This window comes from Corapipo altera, unplaced genomic scaffold (assembly GCF_003945725.1).
Source record: "Corapipo altera isolate COAL_440 unplaced genomic scaffold, ASM394572v1 61029, whole genome shotgun sequence".
In the NCBI taxonomy this organism is placed as follows: Eukaryota; Metazoa; Chordata; class Aves; order Passeriformes; family Pipridae; genus Corapipo; species Corapipo altera.
In genome coordinates this window covers 367,119-392,340 of record NW_020885027.1, presented here as the reverse complement: position 1 = coordinate 392,340, position 25,222 = coordinate 367,119, and the positions used below count along the sequence as shown (strand labels likewise).

At 41.6% G+C, this 25,222-nt stretch overlaps 1 protein-coding gene across 1 annotated transcript in view; it reads left to right on the top strand.

Moving 5' to 3' along the window:
- Nucleotides 1-221: 221 nt before the first annotated feature.
- Nucleotides 222-25,222, top strand: part of LOC113959226 (F-BAR domain only protein 2-like) — a 164,650-nt gene continuing 139,649 nt past the window's right edge. Inside the window, exons 1-5 of the mRNA XM_027668095.1 lie at nucleotides 222-425; nucleotides 2,553-2,644; nucleotides 14,479-14,553; nucleotides 20,164-20,305; nucleotides 20,396-20,548. Coding sequence (XP_027523896.1) covers nucleotides 222-425; nucleotides 2,553-2,644; nucleotides 14,479-14,553; nucleotides 20,164-20,305; nucleotides 20,396-20,548 — 666 coding nt within the window. The remainder of the gene's footprint in view (nucleotides 426-2,552; nucleotides 2,645-14,478; nucleotides 14,554-20,163; nucleotides 20,306-20,395; nucleotides 20,549-25,222) is intronic.

Here is a 25,222-nt window from a genome sequence, read left to right as displayed (position 1 = left end):
TAACATCTGGCTGCTCTGATGCTGGGATATTGTGACCCACGATATGAAACTAGATGGTAGTGAAGCCAAGCAACTGGGATCCCTGTCCCAGGATGTGGGCATTGGCAAGGGGATTGGGAAGAAGACAGAAACTCAACCTCTGGAGGCAGCTCTTGTCAAGTGTGAGGGAAAAGCATTCTCTCAAGGATGACCTAGCAGTGCATCCAGGCAGGTCGAACACCATGGAGAAAGGTATCCAGTACGTGAGAGAATTAGCTGTGCTGGAGATAATCTATAGGGATTCAAATAATGAGCAGTCCCCTGTAGATCCAGATGAGGTCCAGTGTACACAATCCATGTGGTGGAAGTTTGTATGGAGTATGCCATCATTGTATGCCAACTCATTGGCACTGGTGTCAATGAAAGAAGAACAAACAGTGCTTCAGGTACCTGATTCTGGTGATATGAAGATCATCTTTTTTTCCTCCCTATTGATCTGGGCCTTGGCTGTGGAAAGACTGTCCAAGACTGCAGACAGATTCAAAAGGCTCGAGCAAGCTAGAGAGGAAATGTCCCATGCCCCATCAGTATGGACCAGAGTCTCTGCTATTGGGAGCAAGTGCTCCTCTGCTCGAGAGAGAGGGTACACACCACAAGCTAACCACTGGTTTTACCTGCATGACCACAGAGAGGACATGAGGAAGTGGGATGGAAAACCCACCTCTGCCCTAGCAGCATGGGCATGTGAGTTGAAAGGAAGAACCACAACGGGAAATTCTTCAAGGATAAATGCCACTCCAGTTTCCAGTGGGCAAGTCCTCAGACAGAATAGGAGGGCTGATGTTCCTTTTGATCCTCTTGAAGGGAGTTCCAATTCATATTTACAAGAAGTGAGCAACGAGTACTATGACCAGAACTAGAGGGGCCCTGCCTCCAGACAGATGGAGGAAAGGGACAGTCGGATCTATTGGACTGTGTGGATCCAATGGCCTGGCACATCAGACCGACAAGAGTATAAGGCTTTAGTTGACACCGGCACACAATGTACCCTGATGCCATCAAGATATGTAGGGGCAGAATCTATTTCTGGGGTGACAGGGGGATCCCAACAACTGACTGTACTGGAAGCTGAAGCGAGCCTGACTGGGAATGAATGGCAAAAACACCCCTTTGATATCGACCCAGAGGCCTTGTGTATCTTTGGCATAGATTACCTCAGGAGAGGGTATTTCAAGGACCCAAAAGGGTATTGTTGGGCTTTTGAGATAGCTGCTGTGGAGACAGAGGAAATTAGACTGTTGAATACCTTGCCTGGCCACTCAAAAGACACCTCTGCTGAGGGTCAAAGAACAACAGCTACCACCACAGTGCACCATCAACAATACCGCACTAACTAGGACTCTGTGACTCCCATCCATGAGATAATTTGTGAACTGGAGAGCCAGGGAGTGGTCAGCAAGACTCACTTTAATAGTCCTATATGAGCAGTGCGCAAGTCCAATGGAGAGTGGAGACTGATGGTAGATTATCATGGCCTGAACAAAGTCACACTGCCACTAAGTGCTGCCGTACTGGACATGCTGGAACTTCAGTACGAACTGGAGTCCAAAACTGCAAAGTGGTGCCACCATCAATATTGCTGAATTGTGGCAAGACATCGCTGCCCAGGTAGAGAAGTTGACCGTAAAAGTACGTCATGTAGATGCACACGTATCCAAGAGTGGGGCTACTGACAAACATGAAAACAATGGACAGGTGGATCGAGCTGCCAAGGTTAAAGTGTCTCAGGTGGATCTGGACTGGCAACATAAGGGTGAATTATTTCTGGCTCAGTGGGCCCATGATGCCTCAGGTTATTGGGGAAGAGATGGGCAGGAGAGCAATGGATAGTTTGACAGGAAAACTCTTATAGTAGCAATGTTGTTATGCCGTGGCTTGCCTCGCCTTCCTTTCATTTATTGTTGCTTTCTTCTGTTTGGGGGGAAGATCACCATGGTGCCAGAGATGATAAGCTGACTGAGTTTATTAATCAGTTTTTAGGGCAGTGTCTCAGTTTTAATTGTGAGATATGCCTTACTGATTGGGAAGTGTTTTAAACTTTAAAACTAAAGAATAGACAAAGGGAAGTTACCTATGAGAAGGAAGAAGTTAGTGATTTTTACCAGTTTTACAAAACCAAGAGAAATATCCCTGATATATGAAGAATCGAAGAGGTGCGAATTTTACTTCATGGGAAATAATGAAAAATATGAGGGAATGAAGAGGAAATACAGTATTAAGTATGCATTAAATAAGATGAGAAGTGAAAGAACACCCATAGAAATCTAGAGAATAAATGGCTTTAAATATAGTCTAGAAATATGTGATTAAAGAGTTGTCATTCAAAGGGTAGTTTGTTTTACATATAAGAGATTGAAGGGAACTAATAGCAATTGGTAAAAAAGCCAAAGCATTAGAAATCATTTACTTCATGAAACTTGATCAGTTATTAAAATGCATAGTTTCTATATTCTGTAATTGTTTTAACATGTTATGTTTCATAGTTCTGCTTTCTTTTTGTTATTAATCTTTAGGGGGAAAGGAACAATGGCTTTGATGTCCTCTATCACAACATGAAACATGGACATTTGTCAACAAAAGACTTGGCAGACTTTATAAGAGAAAGGTAAGTATTCATCCTTGCTAATCCTGGTTCTTTAATATACCTTTTGTGGTTTTTATTTAAGTTTATCATTATGTATTACAGTAACATGCAAAACAAAAATTGACAAGCATTTTAAAATCTCATGTCCTATGAGAACATTTAGGTTTATTCCATTCGCCGAGAACTGAATAGTGATTTCTAAGTCACTGAACAGTGATTTCTAATAACAAACTTCTAATTTTTAGGTTTGAATTAAAAAACAAGAGTAAAAAGCCAGAAATGTCACAGTTTATTTAAATTAATTGCAATTTTTCATTGTGTTTGAAAGAAAAGCAATAAGTTAAGTAGAAAAAATTTGACCACAGATATAGAATTAGGGTATTAGCAAGTTCTAATATGATCTTAAAAATTATCCTTCTTGATTAAGGTATTGAGAAATTAGGTTGGTTAAAGAAAAGGGAGTGATATCTATGGACAAGAAAATAATTTGCAAAAAATAACCCAGGTTGTTCTTTATGGTATGGAAAGGACAGAACTGAAATCTGCAAATGTGACAACTTCCTAAACAGATGTTCTTTATAGAAGATGACTGCTGCTGCTACTTTGAACATAAGAATTTCTGTTCTGGATGAAATTAATGATACATCTGCTTCAGAATTTTGTCTTATTTAGTTACTGATACCAGATGATGGATGGAAAAAACTTGCAAGAGGCTAATTGAGGACCTGTTTCAGTGAATGTTTCTTGCAGTAAAAGCTGTCAAAATAACCAGCTTTTGTTTTCTGAAATTTTTCATCAAAATTTCAGTTTTAGCCCAAAATAGACCTCGATGAAGAATTTTTAAAAAAAATTTCCACAAAATGTAACTATCATGGGTCTGGCAGGTACTCAGTGACACTGACATTTGCATAGTTTCTAAGTGAGTTGAAATGGAGACAACTACAAAAATCTTTCCACTAAGTGAAATAGGTGAATTCCAGAGGCCATATGTGATGGGCAGTCTCCTATTGGAAGAACAACACAAACCAAGGAATGTTGTTTCAAGAATCCCTGTGTTGCCTAAAGAGACCATGGAGAAAAAGAATCCAGGCCAATTTAGTGTATAAGACAAGATAAAAAAAACGGGTTCTTTAATCAGGTCTCAGGCCCAGGGGAATACGCACAATGCACGCGCACCCAGACAGTGGTTCTATGATTTTATAATAAGGTCCATCCAATCCCAGATCTATCCACCCCCCGGTTCTTCCCCCCGATACGCCCCTGTGTCTGGGGGCATGTGGGACCCCTTCTTCCACATCATCATCTTCTTCAAAGCACGTACAGTCCTTGGAGTTCCTCCAAAGTTCTGGGCTTGAAGGTTACTGCGTCTGTGTGATAACTCCTGGTCCAGGCCTAGGGTGCGATGTTCTTAAACAGACGTGTTTTTCTGCAATTCTACCTTGAAAAGAAGACTAAACACACTAAGGGAATTTAGAGGGATTGATATGAAATGGGGTAACAGGGTTGGGTATGTGTAAACTGCTATGTTAAGGGTAAGGGATACAATACAGCTACATTAAAATGTACATTTACTACACAACTACTACTGAAATCTACAAAAGTTAAAAAATCCAAAAAGCTCTGAGGCATCATGATTCCAGAGAACACATTATGAAACCAGACAGGTGTTCGGATTTAGTTGAGGGGCATTATGCTCTTGATGCTTAGTATGAAATGTTTAGGGCTTCACAGGCTGTTAAAAATGGTATATTTTTTTAAACTGCTTTTAATATTGACTGTTAAAAAACTTTGCCTTGTGTTATCTTTGTGTATGCCTGGATCTTTCCTTTGAAACCTGCTTTAATTCTTGGAATCAGTCTTTTTTTAAAATATATATATATAGTAATAAGTCATAGACTTAAGCTGTGCATCACCTGGACACATGTAATTTTATTAGTTTTATATCAATTGTGTTTTGATTCATCTCCATATTTAGATCAGAAGTTTGCTTGCTCACTCTTCTTCTTATCTCTGTTACATTGTATTCTTTGGGCATGCTCCATTTTATTAATACTGATCCTGAGGTTAAAGGTCTTATGTAAATGGGTAAAAATAACTTGATTCTATATCTGTCTTGGATTCTGTTTTATTATCGTGACATAAATAAAACTTGACAGTTCATTCTATGCAAAATTACTAGCAAAAAGAATGTGGCATTCTAGTTTATTTTTCATTCCATCAGTTTCTTCAAATGAAATTTTAAATGAGATGTGCCTTTACAATCAATAGATATGTGGACCTTTCTCCACATATTAAAAGTGTTTTAGCTGAAGCTTCTGAGAGATCAAGAAATGTAGTTTTTCTTCTTGTGAATAGATCAGGACATGCCAGAGATGTTTAGCCAGCCATCAGCCATCTTATCTACAGCATTTTTTGTCAAATATATGAAAAATTTTAGTTCTAGTTAACACACTGAGATTCACTAGAATCTTAGCACTAAATTTTAATTTATTTGACAAGGCTTCAGTATACTTCCTTAAGAACAACTTACCCTGGAATTGGAAAATATCTCTGTGATGCAGACCCGCAGCAATAAGTTCAGTCGTCCTTTCCAGTGAGCTTCTCCCCATCAGATATTAAACGTGATATCTGATCTGTTCTGTTGTGTCTTCAACTCTGCTTTATCCATCTAGGTATGCCAGGCTGCCATAAAAAAAAAAAATTTGAATGGCAAATAGATGCTTCTTTTCAAGTTAAGGTTTCATTGCTGATCAATCTCAGTCTAAGCTAGTCGTACCTTGTGGCATATAGTTTGTAGTTTCAAAGAAATAGATGGAATTTTAATATTTGGTGCCCATATCTAGGCAGTGACATCCTTCCACTACCATTGTGAGGTTATTGCAGTATGTCAGTCTTATTTCCCAGAAAATAAATATGGTTCAGTAGCATGTGGGTCAAATTCTTGATCTCAAAGAGTTTGTATTGGGCAGTGCTTGAACAGTGTTTTGCAAGTCTGATTGTCTTGACTGTATTGTTTTACATTTTTGTTTATTGCAAAGAAATGAAGAGATATTGCTCACAGTTATCTGTTCCCCTCCTGTAGTCTGAATATTATTGTACAGTATTCTTTTCTGCTAGAAATATGTAAGTGGGTGAGCAATGAGGAATCTCCTAGATCTAGTGGTTTTATGCACTACTTAAACCTCATTTTCTGAGCTCTTCTCTATGAAAACTAAACTTGCGTATATTTGCAATTTCTTCATATCTGCCCTTCCATTCCTTCTGAACATATTGGCCAGTTTTATTCAGATATGGAGATGGAGAGTGTAAACTGAAAATTGCTTGCTGGGTAAAGAAGACACATCTGAGTTAGTGATTATACTTACAAAACATTGGAGTACTGTCAAACAGTATATACAGTTGTCAGCTGGTCAGTCAGCATTGCTGAAGTCTCCAGAAGAATAACCAAAATATTTGCTTTATTTTAAAGGAGTGGCATGCAAGAGAGGAAAGATAGTTGAGTATATTTGGATGTACAGACTGCTTAGGGCACAAAGGACATGTCTGTATGAAATCTGAAAAAAACCTCCTGGATATCCCTAGAAGGAGCAGGTTTCCCCTTTGGCTGTGTTCAGTTAATCAATACCAATTCAGTTTTTAACTGTGGTGTTTCACTTTTTCATTTTTGAGTGTTTGTTAGTAGTCTAGTACTAAAAGAACTGGGGAACATTTGGATCTATAGTTCTTTAGTGCCTTCTGTCCAGATATTCTGCTACCGTAATTGGGAAAGACTTAGTCAGTATTTATTGCTTTCTAGGAGATTCAGATATGCCTCCTGAAAGAGTGAATTTTGTGACAGGCAATCTGCTCAATGTTGGGGCAGAATATCTGTCTGCTAAAATATAGGTATCTTTGTTCTATTCTTGATAAAGCATGTAGAAATTATGTTTTAGGAGTTAAAAGGAGTTAACATATAAGAAGACTGAGATTCCCTTGCAGTCTTTTGTTGTTGTTGTTGTTGTTTTTTTTCTTTAAATACTTGGAAGATTTTGTAGGTAAACTGTCTTGTGTGCATTTAGCACCTAAAATGTTTATGTGTAAGAAACCACTGTGCTCAACTAGGAACTGAATAGGTATTGTTGGCTTTTGTGCAGAAGTCTTTCAAACATTTTTTTGCACCAGTTGTTTATAAGCATCATAAAAAAGAAAGTCCTTGATCAGAAGAAATTAGCAATGCACATATTCATTTCAATTTAAATACTTAACAGATTCCAAATACAGATTTTCAAATCAGTGAAAATTATTTTACTCAGATGTTCATACTGTGTTACCAGTACATCAGAATGCTCTGGGAAGTCAGTTGATAAAACAAATGTAGATATACATGCCAGACTGGTCAGCAAGAGTGTGTTTTGCTTGTTAGTCTTTTGAATTGTTGTATGAGGATAATATGTAGTAAGTTAGGGAACTCCAGTTTTGTGGAGATTGCTACAAAGAAAGGTGTGGATTTTGGTCAAAAATCTTGTGTAAAAAAAAAAAAAGCATTGAGTTCTCAAATCTACAAAAAAATTGATAGAAGCTGCTTATAATTAATCAAAATATATTACTCATCATAGTAATTAAAAAAAGTTTTCTCAGTTGTTGTAGTTTAAGCCCAATGGCCACTAAGCACCATGCAGCTGCTCACTCAACCCCTCCCCCCCCAGTGGAATGGGGAGGAGAATCAAAAGTAAAACTTGTAGGTTGAGATAAGAACAGTTTAATAAGGGGAAACAAAGTAAAATATAATTATAGTAACCAATGATAATTATAATAAAAGGGAAAGGAAAAAACCAAATTATGCACAATATAATTGCTCACCACCCGTGGACAGATGCTAGACCCCATTACCAAACCCAGATCAACCCCCATTCTGGGTAACTCCTCCCAGTTTATATACTGAGCATGACGTTCTATGGTGTGGAATATCCTTTTGCCCATTTCAGGTCGCCTGTCCTGGCTATTCTCCTTCCCAGTTTTTCTTTTGTGCACCTCCTCATTGGCAGCGCATGAGACACAAAAAAAAAATAAAATTCCTTGATTTAGGCTAACTATGATTTAGCAATAATCAAAACATCAGTGGATTAACAACATTTTTCCCATTCCAAACACAGCACTGTACCAGCTACTGAGAAGAAATGAACTCTATCCCATCTGAAACTAGGACAATATCTACCCCTTATTCCATGCCATTTATGTCATGCCAGGTCTCACACTTCCCAGTGCCCCATCACCTTCTCTATGTATCTATTTTGATATACATGCAGACATCATTCCCTCAGTCTATGGAACACCTCTGTCAAATGTTCATAAAATGTCCACAAAAATGTTTATTGAATTCATTTAGTCCATGACTTTGTCCTCCACCCTTGGTAACAGTCTTTCAAGCAGGAAAGATGGTGTGAGGTGTTGGATTGTTGCATGCTGCACATTTGAGTCAGTTCTGATTCTAGTACTGCTGCTTGTTCAGTTTTATCAAAGTTCATTTGTCATTGGTGGAAGTGCAACGATCAGAGGGAAGTCAGGCTCAGATCCCCAGAATGCTTGTGGTTAAGATCGATGCTGTGAGGTGCTCAGGGAGGTGACACACACGTAGCCACCATAGAGGTCGTAATACACGGTGTTAGATAGTTATTAACATCATACAATTTAATTCATTGGCTATTCTCACCCAAAATCAAATGCCCTTGAGGCACACACTGGACTTCCTCGTCCTCTCACGTTATTGAGAGGCAATTGAATGCACCTTTAACCCACACTGTGCTAACCAGAGGAGACCCCTCCTGAAAAGATGGGGGAAGCAACAAAAGCAGTGCCGCAAGCATTTGATGAAATAGAAGTTGAGGTTCCACCTGAGAAATATCAAGTCCAAGCTGTTAAACAATTTTAGCCACTAAGGGGTAACTTGTCCAGAGAAATTCCTTTTGGAGCTTGTGTTGTTTTCTTTTTCTAGTGTGGTGGGGAAAAAAAAGTGGTTTTCCCCCTGGAGTTAAAAAAACGGTAACCCCCGAGAGGATGGTGTCTCTCTTGGTGTTGACCCAATCAGCGCTCCTGCAAAATTTAAACATATCACAGCAGATCGGAAAAGAAGGGTGATAAGGTGGTTGAAGAGGAGAGTGGCCATGTTGTGAAGCCACAAGGAAGGGGCAGGAGCCCCGCTGGGGGGCCACAGCCCCCCAGCCCCCGGCTGGCGGTTGCAGAAACTCGGAAACAGTGTTAAACTGGACCGAGGTCTGTAACTGAGAAGCTGGGAGTTTTTCTCCACTGTGAGTGGGCAGCAGGAGCGGCGGCAGGAGCAGCAGTGAGCAAAGAACTGTGGCAGAAAGCCAAGAGATAAGAAGAAGCAACAGAAACAAGCATGCAGCTAAGCAGAGAGACAGAGATCTCTAATGGAGAGAGAGAGAGAGAGAGAGAGAGAACTAAGCTCTACGGACAGAGTTTTGGGGTAAGAACTGAACCAAAAACCCCCAAAACCCCTTTTGAGACACCTCCTAGAGAGGAGGGGTGGTGGACTCCCACTTGAGGGGAGTCTTGGAATGCAGCAATTGGATTTGTATTTTTAATGATTGGGATAGCTATTGTACACTGTATGATTACTTGTGTAATTTCTTCTGCTGTTCCTGTCTTCTCCTCTGTCTTTTCTATGTACGCATCACCCCCGTGGACAACCCATGAACTGAGTAAAAGTCCCTGGAAGACAGTGTTTAAGCCACAAGGTGGTGTAAGACACTTAAAGATGACAATTGCCCTAAACATTGTCAAGGCCACAGAAGGAACTTGCCATAACATAAGCCACCACAGCAGGAACTTGAGATAAGCACAGAAGAGAGGAACTTGCAACAGAAAGGCACTAATTCCAGGCCTATTGGAGGTGAAGTCTGGTTAGCTCACCCTAGTTAATGCATCCAGACAAAAATTCCCACTGTGGCAAACTGTGGGAAAGGAAGCAACTGCTTATATACGTGCCATCCCAAGTTATGGGAACAGCATCTATGCCCTGTGGATACCTGGAACTTGGGCTATATAAAGGTGACACCCCAGAAGAACGACTCCAAGACCCTGACCACTGAGAAGACCAGAAGAAGAAGGACCAATGGGATGCAATCTAGATCCCCGGGTGGTGAATATCTCTGCTTGATCTCTGTCTCCCTCCCCTTTCCTATTTCTTTCTATCTCTCTACCTCACATTTACTGTAATTAAAATCCGTACTATTGACTTTGGCATATGTTTTCATTTGCACCTTAATTCAGACAGAGGCATCTTTTAATAATCGGATCATAACAAATGTGATTGCTCAGTAAGCATTCAGTTTGGCTTTTTTAATGTTTTCATTACAAACATATTTGATTTTGTTGCCTTGACTTAGGATAAACACAACTTAGCAACCACCAAAACATCAGTGTGTTATCAACATTATTCTCTACTGAATCCAAAACACAGCACTGTACCAACTACTGAGAAAAAATTAACTCTATCCCAGCTGAAACCAGGACAAGGTCACATCAACATAATGTTTAAGAATGCTTTTGCCACACCTTCTGGAAACATACAGTTACCTTTTTTTGGACTTTGTTATGAATCTGTAGTATATCGGTATGATCTCTTCCACAGAGCTAGCTAAAACACTGAAGTAGAATATAAATATATTCAGCAGCAAGTGAGAGAAGGGGAGGAATGAAGAAAAATAAAATCAATAAAAAATCCTTAGACAACATTTGTAGATGCAACAGGGCAAAAGCTGGAGTTTGAGTGATTTTTGAACTCAAATGAAGTACTGTTGTGTTCTCTTGAATTTTTCTGCTTACAAACAAAAAGAAGCAGTTGCAGCTTCAGGCAAATAATTCTTCCGGGCTGTGGGAGCAAAGAAATGTTCATTTCAGCCACTTAAGTAGGAAAAAGATTTTAATCAATAGTCATCAGAAAATGTAGTAGTATGCAGGATGGGTACTACTATGATAATAAAATTGTGGATGAAGAGCTTTTAAACACCTGAGAATACAAATAACATCCTGAGACATGTTTTATGCTAATACAGTAAATAAGACCTGTAGTTTACTTATATAAAATAGTATAACTGTATATGGAATTAATATTGAGGGAAAGGAGGTTTTAAATGTTTTTTTTTTTATTTGTGAAGACATACTTTTAAGATAGAAAACATTGTTTGGACAGAATAAATGTTGCCTAAAGGCCTTCTCAAACATGAAATTTTCACAGGAAGCATACTTAACAAAATTGGAAGGAATAAGTGGGTTTGTGTTTTTTCTTTCAGAAGATAAAACTTACCAAAAGAATGAAACTTTCTGAAATCCTGAAAGATTTGGAAACCTGTTTATAAACATCTGTACTGTAGTTCATTCTTAGACTGCAATGTTAAAGAAGAGCAACAGCATAAATTTTGTAACAAACTTTTGGAGGAAATATGTGGGTTTTAAACTAGAGAAAGCAAACATAGAAAGCTAAAGTTGGACTGCATATTTTGTGTCTTTAAAGGGTGAGACATTTTTCAGGGTTCAACCTATACTGCCTTGGACTCAAAGTAACTCTTTTGACCCTAAATGGAGAGAAGAGAGATTTTGTGGTAATTCTTAATATTTCTTTCATTGTTATTTCTGTGAGTTCGACTTCCCTCTCCCTCCCAAGAAGTGTCTTATGTACTCCTCATGAGCTGCAGAAAAAACACATCAGGAAGAATTTCACATTGATTTTTTTTTTGGCTATTGGTGGTACGTGTATAGAAACTCATACACTACAAAACAAGAAAATATATTATCCTCTTTTTTTCTTATTAGGAAACAAGTCTCATTAAAGGTCTTGATCTCCAAAGACTTCATGGGTTTAAATTCAGGACTTGAGTAAAAAACCATACCCCTCTTGCTGTATAGGGACAATATGTGACTGTTACATAGATGTGATCCTTTGAAGCTGTCTTTAAATATGAAGGAGATAATTAAAGTATTTTCAGTGTCTAGTGTTTTGAAATCTTAGCTGACTTCTTTAAGAAGAAAACTACTTGAATGCCTCTGTGCATTTCTTTCATCACTGCATACCTGAATGTTCTGCCTTTGGCAGATGAATCACACACCGTGCAGTCAGGTAGAGCCATTTGTTGCAGATACTTATATTTATAGACTAGGTTTATGTAGTCCTGCTGTTTCTTACTACTTGTTCTCTATCCACCCATATAACTTTCACAAAACTTTGCTACTTTTGACCCAATTTGATGGAAAAGCAGAGGTTGCAAAGATTTTTTAAAAAATGAGGATATAGGTAGAGAATAAGAACCCAAATTAGTTGTACCATTTAAGGGAAAGGCAGTTGTAATTATATGAGTTACTCATTTCGAGAGACAGCAGGCAACTGAGTTTGTGTGTATGTTGGCCAGCCACCTAGCCTGTGGACAGTTCAAAACCAGGTACATCTCATGTCGTTGTTTATCTGGCCAGAAAGGAAATATGGGATGAAGTGAAAAAGGGTCTGGGAGTGATGTGGCAGATGGGACTTTTGGGAACGTAGCATTCTGTAGTTTGGTGTCCTAGCTGATGTTAATTTTGCTGCTCACAAACCTCATGCTTTCATAAATTATGACTGTGTCTTAGTTTAACAAGATTACAACTTAAAAATTAAGAGACTTCAGGTGGAAGTGTGGAAAAGGAAAAGAAACGGCTTTTTATTAACAAAATCTGAATAAACAACAAATGGTGCAATCAAAAACTTTCAGAAGAAACAAAACAAAGTCCCAAATCCCCAGGTGGGGGGGAGAAACCCGCTGCAACCTGGGGAAGGGGGGGGGGGGGGGGAATGCAGGACTGTCCCGGCAGTTCAAAAGCTGCTCACAACCACCTGTACTCACAGCCAGCAATGAAAAAAAACAAGTCCTTTTTCCCACAGGCAGTCTTGAAAGCAGAATACCTCGCTCTGAGATGGGTTGGTCTCTCTCTCTCTTGGTCGTCCTCTGCAAGGTGTCCCGTGGGGAAAAAACTTCCTCTCAGGAAAAGAGAACGAGGGGGCCAAAAACCGGGCTCCTGCTCTGTCCAATCCCGGACCAAAATCCTAAAAACCTCCCGAACAAAGGACTCACTGCCCTCCTCGCGCTGCCCCCAGCCCTCCTCGCGCTGCCCCGTGTGTGCTTCTTCGCTCCGCCCCCACCCCCATCCCGGAAGAAACAGATTGGGGGGGGCGTGACACTGGGAAAAAATTCCAATATCTCTTTTCAAACTTATGACAGACTGAAATGTCCAGTGTTTGTTGTCATATTCAGGTGTTGCAGGCTTGTCGGATCTCTAAACTTTGCCTTGGTTATGTGTTTAATGTCTCTTGTTGAAAATTCTTGTGTTATCTGAGCAATGAAAATTATTTTCTTTGTAACTGATTTTTTCCACCCTTTTAGTTTAGAGAAAATAATCTGCTCTCTTCTTGCTCCTGATAAACATCTGAATTAATAATAATTATTTTTAAACTACTCTACTTATGATCCTTTTCTTCTTTGTTTTTCCCTAAGTTACAGGGGAATACTGCCCCTTGAGAGTAGTGTGCTTGGCTGTATTCACAGAGCTTCTGCCCACAATACCTGAACAGCCTCAGATGAATGATGTTTCCTTTGACCTAGTGAACTGAGCACAGAGCCAGAAGCCTAGCAACAGAATCAGGGTTAGAATTGATTGCTTGTTTAGTGGATGCTCTCTTTGTGTGCTAATTTCTTCATCTAAAAAAATACTTTCCTTGGAAGTGCTACACATGTGTTGCCGTGGGATTTATGGTGCTGAAAAAAAATCTCCCAGAGCAGTTAATTAGGGGTGAGATAAGAAAGGGTTTATTTTGCCAAGGCAGTAGATGTTACACGACGCGCACAGGCCGTGCCTGAGATGTTACATTTTATAATACCATCCATCCAATCCCAAATGTGTCCACCCTGTGGCCTTTACTCTGGACCGCCTCGGGTCCACCCCCTGAAAATGGGTCTGGGGTGTTTTTTGGGACCCTCTGTTCATCCCACCTTCACCATCATCAGAGCACAAAGGGTACATAGTTACCTAATTCTTGACCGTATTCTGTGGTTTAGGCCCTGATATGCTGTTCTGCCAACAATCTAGGCCTTGCCTTGACAAAAGACTAAACATTTCTGCTGTATTCAGGGGTAGGAGTGATATAGGGAGCATACAATGGGGTAAGAGGGTTAAGGAATGTGTAAACAAGGGTGCTACAGGGAAAGGGATGCAAGGGATGCTGCTTTTAGAATCTACTTCCACTACTTATAAAACTTACAAGTAAAACTTACAAGTGCCTCCCTGGGCACTCTGTTCCAATGCCTGACCAACCATTCAGTGAAGAAGTTCTTCCTGATTATCAACCTGAACCTCTCCTGGCACAGCTTGAGGCTATTTTCTCTTGTCCCGTGATTGCTCAGTAAGCATTCATTTTGGTTTTTTAATGTTTTCATTATATATTTCATTTTGTTGCTCTGTAAATCCCTGGTATTTAGACAGTGTTAGGTGGGTGATTGTTATGTCACTGTGTTCTGACTCTTACTAAAGAATGTTAAAGGCAAAAGGGAACAGCAGAGAGTATAGGAAGAAATTTTGGAAGTCTTTTTCAAGTCTTGAGCCCTTAGGTTTTATTTGTTTCTGTTCCCTACAACATTCTGTCAAGTGTTCTTAGATTATTTTTTTTAAATTTACTTCTGTGGTTTTGCATATACTTTTTAAGTGGCTATTAAAATGGAGTAATTTTCAGCTACAGTAAAAATTCTTGTGCTTTGTGCCTTCAGAGTGCATATTCATTTGTCTTCAAATATCTTCAAAATTTAAATTATGCTTTTGATTACTTTCTTTGACAGGGCTGCGATAGAGGAGGCATATTCAAGGTCAATGACAAAACTAGCCAAATCAGCGAGCAATTACACACAACTTGGGTAAGTGTGTAGAAGAGAGAAACACTTAAGCATGTTAAGCATCGTTTGATTCTATTTTATTGATGATGTTCAAGGTAGCATAACTTTGCTGCCTTTAATGATTGTTAGTTCTTCAGTTACTGTGAAGCTATGCAAAATATCATGCAGCTATGAAAAACAAGACTGTACAGTTCTTTATTAACAGTTAAAAAAAAACAAAGCAAAAAGCCCAGCACCATGGAGGAATTGCCTGTTCCTCTGTGTTTACAGTTGAGTTTTTTTTAGCCATAAAAAAGAATGTGACTTTCTATTCTGTGCTCCCTAGCCTATGGTTATTAATTTGAAGAAAAAACATATGGTCTGCAAATGGAGCAGTGAATTTATTTATTTTTATTATTTCTACTTTTTCAAGTGTTATCTCTGTCCTTGGACATGTTAAGAATGAGACTTTTCAATAGATTTATTCCATAGTTTAATTAAAAATTTTTACACAGGATGTTTTTTTAAAAAATTGAATGATTAATGGATGTTGTTTTCATTAGAAAGATTATGCCAACAGCTCAGACTTCTTAGAAGAGGCTAAAGATTAATTTTATTTGTAGTAATCACATCTAGAAATGTGGAGAGCTTTCATCAGTGGATAATTTGATACCAGTTGTTGCTGCTCTTCAAAGGTTTTGTATCTCCATGTTAGTTTGAACATCAGTGCTTTAAAGGCTATGCATGGTATTTATTTTTCAGCAGCATTGACCTGGAAACTGAGGTAGGAGTGTATCTTTAGAATAGCTGGAGAAGTCCATGCAGTATAAAAATCTGAATCTAAGGAATGATCTGTTCCTCACCTTCCTTTACCATATGGTTAATCCTGTGGCTGTAATGATGAAAGACAGCTGAAAATTTAACTAGTGTCTTCTTTTAAAGACAGTGTATGCCAGGGAGGCAGGACCTCTGATGGAATAGATACCCCTCCCCCTAAAATTATGCAAATTTGAATATAAGAGACTTTTGAGCAAAAGTGTAGAAACAAATAACAGTTTACTAAAAACAGAGAACAAAGCAGAACAAAACAACAACTACACAATAACAGAGAAGATACCACCCAAAAATGACTCACTTCCACACTGATGCAGTCCTGGCGCAGTCACGTGATCCTGACAGCGGTGTCTACCACACAGAAGTGACCACAATGTCAGCGGGGGGCAGGGATGGGCAAGCGGCTCTGGCTCTGCCTGCAGCATGTTGGTGCCCCACCGGGCAGTGGGAACCTGGCAGGTCGGAGTGGCGAGCAGCAGGAAGCTGGTAGGTTGGAGCTGCGGGCGGTTGCAGTAGATTGAAAGGCAGCGAGCTGGCACAAGGTGGGCTCCAGGGACGCTGTGGCTCAGGCACTAGTAACTTGGTCCCTGGGTAGCACCCGGGTGGGGCAGGCAATGTCAGTGCTGGCGGTGGAGCTTACCAACTCCAGATGCCACGGTGCGGGTGGGTGCCAGGGTATCGATCAGTGGAAATGGCTGCTACTCTGGAGCCAGCAGCAGTGAGCAAGTTTGAGCTGACTTCCTGCCAAAATCTCCAATGCTCAGCAAAAGCTCCTCCCCTCTCTCCCCTTTTTCGGCAAAGAAAGGAAAGGGAAAAAAAATTATAGAAACTGAAAGGAATTGAACCCAACTGAATTATACCAAAATATATGTGTATTTTTACATATATACAGTTATATACAGTAAGGATATTATGTATAACTCCCAATTAATGGGGAGAGGGGAAGGGAAAAATGGGAAAAAAGGGGCAAAAAGGGACAAAACCAAAACAGGTATGCACAATCGAGAAACCCAGTAGCTAACAAAATAAAAAAAAAAAACTATTAAAATCTCACCACTTCCCTTGAGAAAAGCAGGACGACTGGACGTGGCCCAGCACTCTCCCCTCACGTGTGGTAGACAACAGCAGTCACTGTAGGCCTCAACTCCAGATAAGCAAGGCCGAGACAGGGACCTACCGTTCCCAAACCTCACCGGAAGAGAGTGAGGTCTCTCCGGTCAGCTTTATTTATACCTCAGGTTACGTAAAGGAATAGCATGGAATACTTCCTTAGTCACTTCCCTAGTTCCTTCATGGTTACAAGCTGGTCTCCAGGAAGGCCTAGGGTGAAAACTATCACAAGCAGGCAAAGGATGACAGGGCTCCAGTGAGCACGGTTCCGGAGTGGCATGGGATGCGCAAAGCAGAAGTGCAAAACAGGTTCTCCCACAGCTACCGGTGGCTCCCTGTGAACAGCAGTCCCAGGACAAAGAGATGCAGCTGCTCCTTGACTGTAGTGATGGAAAAAAGAGAGGGGGCTCCCATCCTGCCAACCATTCTTATACCCTCCAAACTTCTGCAGCACTTCCCATGGGAACCCTCATTTCCCCTGCGTCAGAAATCCCATCTCCCCCGCTGCCCGTTCGCGACCAGGACCCCAGCACATGCAGCCCTCCCCCCCGTGCCTCATGGTGGCATGGGAAATTCAGCAAGAGAGTCCAAACCACAACAACTAGCCAAGTAACTTTTGTTTTCTTTTCACTATTTAGGTATGCACATAAAAATACCTGTACATGTTAAATTTTTTTGAGCTGCTCTTTCATCATCTTTAGGAATACCATTTGTCATTTTGTACTGTGGAGAAGAATAAGTTAATTTTGCTGTGTTTTACTCAATAAGGTCAACAGAGGTAAAACATAGAACACTGAAAAGTTTAGTAAGATGTCAAGTACGTTTGAAACATTAAATAACATTTATAGCAGTTTGTTGTGTTTTTTGTTTACTTCAGTTTTAGGATCAGAGCTGAAATTCTGTAGGCATATCAGTTACACTTTAGCACTATTTTAAAAAAAATGTAGCCAACAAAGAAAAAAAACCAGAATCTTTAGGGTTGGAAGGGACCTCTGGAGATCACACAGTCCAACCCCACTGCCAATGCAGAATCACCTAGAGCGGGTTACACAGGAACTCATCCAGAGCGATTTTGAATGTCTCCAGACAGGGAGACTCTACGACCTCCCTGGGCAGCCTGTTGCAGTGCTCTGCCACCCTCAATGGAAAGGGTTCCTCGTGTTCAGATAGAACTTCTTTGTGTTTTGGTTTATGGCCATTGCTCCTCAATCTGTCACTGGGCACCACTGAAAAGAGTCTGGCACCATCCTCTTGACACATGCTGTTATAGTTACAGATTTTGGAGGAAGATTTAGTGATGAATATTCATACCATTATGTCATCTGGAGCCCATGTTCTCCCATTTTTTTCTTTTGTTTGGTTGGGCGGAAGGGTGGTGGTTTGGCAGGAAAGACCCTTTGCCATTTTGGTTTTCCCCTTTTTGTTCCCAAGGGGTGGGGTGCCACTTGTTTTTTGTGGGTCCTTCCTTTTGTGCGTAAACCATTTTTTTTCCCTCTCTATTTTTTGGTAGTTATTGTTATTTCCTTTTAGTTAATAGTTATTTTTTCACTTTCACTCGCATTTTTGGGTTTTTGCTCTATTAGGGAAGGGGAATAAAAGGGGAGGGGTTTTATCTTATTGGAGTTCCTGCCTCCCAAATATATTGTCTTTAAACCAAGACACCTGTCTTTGAGATATTTATATGCGTTAATGAGATCCCCTCTCGGTCTTCTCTTCTCTAGACTAAACAGACCCAGCTCCTGCCATCTCTCCTCATAAGACAGATGCTCCAGGCCCCTAATCATCTTTGTGGCCTCTGCTGGACCCTCTCCAGTAGCTCCTTGTCTTTTTTGTACTGTGGAGATCAGAATTGAATGGATGTGGCCTCACTAGGGCCGAGTAGAGGGGCAGGATCACCTCCCTCAACCTGCTGGCCACACTCTTCCTGATGCACACCAGGATACCATTGGCCCTCCTGGCTGCAAGGGCACACTGCCAGCTCATAATCAGCTTGTCACCCACCAAGACTCCCAGGTCCTCCTCTGCAGAGTTGCTCTCTAGTAGGTCAGCCCCCAACCTGTACTGGTACTTGGGGTTATTCCTCCCCAGGTGCAGTAGCCTACACTTGCCCTTGTTGAACCTCATTAGGTTTCTCTCTGCCCAACTCTCCAGCCTATCAAGGTCCCACTGAATGGCAGCACAGTCTTCAGGTGTATCAGCCACTCCCCCCAGTTTTGTATTATCAGCAAACTTGCTGAGGGTACATTCTATCCCTTCATCCAGGTCACTGAGAAACAAGTTGAATAAGACTGGACCCAGTATTGATCCTTGGAGAATGCCACTGACTACAGGCCTCCAACTGGATTCTACTCCCCTGATCACAACCCTCTGAGCTCAGCCATTCAACCAATTCTTGATCCACCTCACTGTCCATTAATCTAACCCACATTTCCTGAGATTTATCTAAGAGGATGTTATGGTAGACAGTGTCAAAAACCTTGCTGAAGCCAAGGTAGACAACATCCACTGCTTTCCCCTCGTCCACCCATCGTGCCATGTCATCATAGAAGGCTGTCAGATAGGTTAAGCATGATTTCTCCTTGGTGAATCCATGCTGACTACTCCTGATGAACTTCTTCTCTTTTACATGCTTGGTGATGACCTCCAGAAGGACCTGTTCCATCACCTTTCCAGGGATAGAGGTGAGGCTGACTGGCCAGTAGTTTCCCAGGTCCTCCTTCTTGCCCTTTTTGAATATGAGAGTAACATTGGACTTCCTTCAGTCATTGAGCAACTCTCTCATTCTCCATGATTTTTCAAAGATGATGGAGAGAGGCAGAGGCAGAGCAACATCTGCCAGCTCCCTCAGCACACATGGGTGCATGCCATCAGGGTCCATGGATTTATGGGTGTTAAGTCTCTCTAGCTGATCTCTAACCCAACACTGAACAACCAAGGGGAAGTCTTCCTTTCTCTAGCCTTCTTTTACCTCCAAGGTCTGGGATACCTGAGGGCCATGTTCAGCAGGAAAGACTGAGGCAAAGAAGGCATTCAGTAATTCCACCTTCTCTGTGTCTTCTGTCACCAGAATGCCCATCTGAATCTGCAGCAACCCCACATTTTCCCTAGTCTTCCTTTTTCTGCTGATGTTCTTGTAGAAGCCCTTGTTGTTGTCCTTAATATCCCTTGCCAGATTCAATTCCAAGTGGGCCTTGGCCTTCGTCATCACATCCCTGCATACTCTGATGATGTTCCTATAGTCCTCCTATGTGGCCTGTTTCTTTTTCCACATCCCATAAATTTCTTTCTTTTGTTTGAGATTTACTAGAAGCTCCCTGCTCATCCATGCAGGTCTTCTGCCCCCTTTGCCTGATTTCTTGATCATGGGGATACACTGGTCTTGAGCTTGGAGGAAGTGATGCTTGAATATTGACCAGCTCTCTTGGACTCCCTACTCTTCTAGAGCCCATTCCATGGGATTCCTCTAAGTAGGTCTTTGAAGAGGTCAAAGTTAACTCTCTGAAAGTTTAGGGTTCTAGTTCTGCTTACTGCTTTGCTTCCTCCACACAGCATCCTGAGTTCTACCATCTCATGGTCACTACAACCAAGGCTGCCCCCAGCCTTCGCATCTTCATCCAGTCCCTCCTGGTTAGTTAGTAGAAGTCCAGATGTTAGTACAAATCCAGATGAGCATTAAATTTTTTATTATTTTTTGTCCCCTCAATCTAGGACATTTGTACCAGTTTGGGATGTTTTCAAAACCTCAACAGAAAAACTGGCAAGCTGTCACTTGGACCTCATGCGGAGATTACAAGAGCTAATAAAAGAAGTTCATAAGTATGGAGATGAACAAATCAAAACTTATAAAAAGGTTATTAATTTTTTACTTATGCATGTCCAATGGCTTGTTAATGTTAAAATAAAAATGGTTTGTTTTTGACAACTATGTGATATTTGACAGACTAAAGAAGATGTTTCAGGAACATTAGAAGCAGTGCAAAATATTCAAAGTATCACTCAGGCCTTACAAAAATCAAAGGAAAACTACAATGCAAAGTGTGTTGAACAAGAACGTTTGAAAAAGGAAGGAGCAACACAGAGAGAAGTTGATAAGGTAGTTCTGTGACATCTTAAATTCATTGTGTTGTCAATCTGTAACATTCACCTTGTACTAGTGAAATACTCAAAAAGGGCTAAAAGTAGTTGTGGTTATTTCATAATGTGCATGATGCTTTGAATGCCTTGTTATGTTTTGTTTACTCTTCCTTAATGGTTCTAACTGCACTGCAGTTCTAATTCTTTATTTTGTAATTACCTACATCATATGATAATTTTCTTCAGTGGCTTTTAAAGAAACTGTATGTGTTTCAGCTTCTATTATGTTTTCGGATGTATTTTGTTAAGTAAATATGCAAACATTCAATGCCTTTATTAATGAATTAAAGAGTAGGAAGTTTTGTGTTGTCCCCTCAAGTGAGACAAAGCAGCTAATTATAGGAGTATTTGAAGTCTGTTTCATTGAGAAGAAAAGCAAGTTAACATTACTTTCAACAATAATTTAAGAGGTTCCAATAACATGGGTCAAAACTCCAAGGGACTGCATTTAGTACTCTCCTTGGGTCATGGAGGAGCTTGATCCATTTATAGAATCACAGCATGATTAAGGTTGGAAGGGACCTTAGAGAAGTTGTGGATTCCCCACCCCTAGAAGTGTTCGAGGCCAAGTTGGATGGGGCTCTGAACAACCTGGTCTAGTGGAATGTGTCCCTGACCATGGCAGGAGGGTTAAAACTGGATCATCTTTAAGGTCCCTTCCAACCCAAATTGTTCTATGACTCTATGACCTCTGGAGGTCATCTTGTCCAACCCCCCTGCTCAGGCAGGATCACCTAGAGCCAGCTGCCCTGGACAGATGGCTTTTGAAGATGGCTTTTGAAGATCTCCAAGGATGCAGGTTCCATAATCTCCCTGGACAAACTGATCCAGTGCTCAGTCCCCCTTACAGTAAAAAAAGTGTTTCCTGATGTTCAAGTGGAACCTCCTGTGTCTCAGTCTGTGCCCATTGCCTCTGGTTCTGTCACTGAGCACCACCGAAAAGAGCCTGGGTCTCTTTGCACCCTCCCTTCAGGTATGACATGCATTTACAAGATGTCTTCAGAGCCCCAGGCTGAACAGTCCCAGCTCTCTCAGATTTTCCTCATAGGACAGATGCTGCAGTCCCTTGATCATCTTTTTGGCCTGTTGCTGAACTCTCTCTCTCTAGTATGTCCACGTCTTTCTTTAAGTATGTTAATAGCAAGAGGAGGTCTAAAGAAAACATTGGACCAATACTTGTTGAAGATGGTTGTCTGACTAATAGGGATGAAGAAAAAGAGGAGGCATTCAATGCTTTTTTTTTTTCCTCTTCAGTCATTAGTAATACTGATAGGGGACCAGGCAGCCCATGGTTTGAGTTTTGTTTCCATCCCTGGAGCAGTCAATTCCAGATGCATTGGACAACCCTCCACATGAAAGCAAACTGTGGCCTGCACTGTGTTGCCAAAGGGATTGAGAAAAACACATTAGCGATATCAGTTGTAGCACCACTGGGCTGCCTTTGACTCCAGCTCGTATTGAAGTTCCAGCATGTCTGGTACAGCAGCACTCAGAGGCGACGTGACTTTGTTCAGGCCACGATAGTTTATTTTTACTCTCCATTCTCCGTTAGACTTTTGCACTGGCCATATGGGGCTGTTAAAGGGCAAGTGAGAGTTCCTGATCACTCCTTGGCTCTCCAATTGATGGATCAGCTCATGGATGGGAGCTAGGGAGTCTCGGTGCAATATTGCACCAGCTTAGTAGCAGTTGGCACCCGCTGTTCTTCCGCTTGCAGTAATCCCACAATGAAGGGATCTTCTAAGAGGCCAGGCAGGGTAGATAGCTGCTTGATCTTCTCTGTGCTCATGGTAGCTACACAAAAACCCCATCTGTACCCCTTTGGGTCTTTGAAGTACCCCCTCCTGAGGCAGTCGATGCCAAGGATACAAGGGACCTCTGGGCCAATCACAATGGGGAGTTTTTCTCATTTATTCCCTCTTAAGCTTCCCTCAGCCTCCAATATAGAGAATTCTTGGCATCCCCCTGTCACTCCAGAGATCCAGATGGGTTTTGTGCCCCTGTACTCTGATGGCATCAGTGTGCAGTGTGCACTAGTATCTACTAAAGCTTTGTACTTCTGAGGATCTGATGTGCCAGGCCATCGAATCAACACAGTCCAGCATGCCCGGTCATCCCCTTCCTCCTCCTGGCTGAAGGCAGGGACCCTCTATTTCTGTTCCTTGTCAGAGTATTCACTGTCTGACCCTTGCAGTATCATACCAGAAGTCCCCTCGCCAGGATCAAGGAAGGTGATTTCAGTCCTTTTACATCTGGGAGATCCCTGATTGCCTTCTTGTGTCTACAACTACACTGGCAGCCTTCTTGGGTGACCCCTTCTTAACAGCTCTCTTCTCTCTCAATTCATGTACATGGGCTTCCAGCTTAATGGTGGGTTCACCATGCCACTTCTTAATGTCTTCCCCCTGGTCACGCAGGAAGAACAAGAGTGCACCATGTGGCCTGTGCCTGGGACTCCCTTTCCCTCTGACCAGGGCAGGAGAGGACCGATTTCTTGGGGCACCCCTGAGAGCTGAGGTGTTGGCCCATGGGGATGAGGGACAGAGATTTTTTTCAAAGTTTTGGAGTCAGGAAGACTCTCTACAGTTGGTGTATCCATTTCCGGGTAATACATTGCTGTCAAGATGTTAGAATATGACTGGGGCACTTTGAATCACCTTCCTCCACACAGTCATTGTGCAAGGGACATCCTCTGGATCTTTAGAGACCTTATTATTTATTAGATCACTACAGATGACTTCCAGCACTGCTAATTCTCTCAAGTCCTGGATACCTTAATCTGCAGTGGTCCACTTTCCTGGGGAGTTCACAAATCTTCCTTAAATGGATATCTTGCTCTCACATTTGAGAGGAGCCATCTCGAGAGACTGCAAATTGCTGCCTCCTTTCCAATTCTTCTCTCAATTTCCCAATTTCTAGCAAGACATCTCAGTTGTTGGGCTTTGTGACCTTCCAATTGCTGGCCATCAGCCCCATTATCCCAGCATCAAAGCAACCAGGCAGAAATCTGCTCACCTGGCTGGTGGCTGTAATCTTTTCTCAAGTCTTAAATTTCTGATGAGGTCAGGGGCAGGGTAACTTTGGTTTCCTGTTTGAATTGTCTCACTCCTTTCTTCAATTTTTTTGTCAAAGAACTGGTTTTGTGATCAGACCCTTCCTTTCCTGATTCTTCTCCTTCTCCTTTTCTTCCTCCTCTTCCTCCTCCCCCTTTCTAATCAATGATATGGACCTCTCCTTGTCCACCTTTTCTTTTTCACTACTGGGGCAATTACTGCAGTTGTTGTGATTTGAGTCCCTATCTCAGCCATAGTGTCCTCCACTGCAGTTTGTGTCCCTGCCTCCACTACAGTCCTCTGAGAGTATTGAACTGTGGCTTGATAGGCACAGGCCAGGCCCCAGTACAGGGTGAGAAGCTGCTGGTTTTCACTGGGGTAGGCAAGGCACCCTTCTATCAGGTGACGCATCAGTTTGCTGGGTTTATTGGTTGTTCAGGTGTAAAGTCCCAGGTAATGGGAGGTGTTAACCACCCTAGGAACCTGCCCAAATCCTTCCACACACCCTGCCACCCAGGAACTGGCTGCTTCAGAGCACATTTCCATATTGCCTCACCAAAAAGTTATCTTCTCTTACACCGGGGCAACACCAGATTCCACAAACATCATAATATGCCAACAGTGTTTATTAGTAGTATTAAACAGTTCATGTAAGGGTGAACAAGGACCTCGGGAGCCTGCATAATAAAACCATCCACATCACTTCCAGGTAGGGAGAGGGAGATGTATTCCCTCATCATCCCCAGAAGATAGCTCCCCAAGCACAGCAAGGACATCAATGCCAGGGCAAAGCACAGAGCCATTGTTTCTATTAACATGTTCTCAAACTCAGCAAGATAGAGAAGCAGTGCAACTGAAAAACTCCATGTCCCACACAGGAGCTTGTTATTTGATAGCTGTTATTACTATAGCATGCAATATATATATATATATATATATATATAACTGCCTTTGTCTTGCCCCACATTGGGTGCCAAAAAGGACTGTGGTGGGTTAACCTTGGCTGGATACCAGGTGCCCAACAAGCTGCTCTTTCTCCCCTCCTCAGCTGGGGGAGAGGGGTGGGGAAGAAAATATAGCAAAAGTTTGTAGGTCAAGATAAGGACAGGGAGAGATCGCTCACCAATTACAGTCACAGGTAAAATAGACTCAACTTGGGGAAATTAATTGAATTTATTACCAGTCAAATCAGAGTAGCATAATTAGAAGTAAAACGAATTCTAAAAACACTTTTCCTCCACTGGGCTTAACTTTATTCTCGATTCTCTCTATCCTTTCTGCCAGCAGCACAGGGGGATGGGGAATGGGAGTTATGGTCAGTTCATCACATGTTGTTTCTGCCACTGCTTCCTCCTCAGGGAGAGGATTCCTTGCTCCAGTGTGGGATCCCTCCCACAGGAGACAGTCATCCAAGAACTTCTCCAATGTGAGTCCTTCCCACAGACTGCAGTTCTTCATGAACTGCTCCAGCATAGGTCACTTTCCATGGGGTGCAGTCCTTCAGGAACAGGCTGCTCCAGTTTGAATCCCCCATGGGGTCACAGGTCCTGCCAGAAGCCTGCTCCAGTGTGGGCTTAACA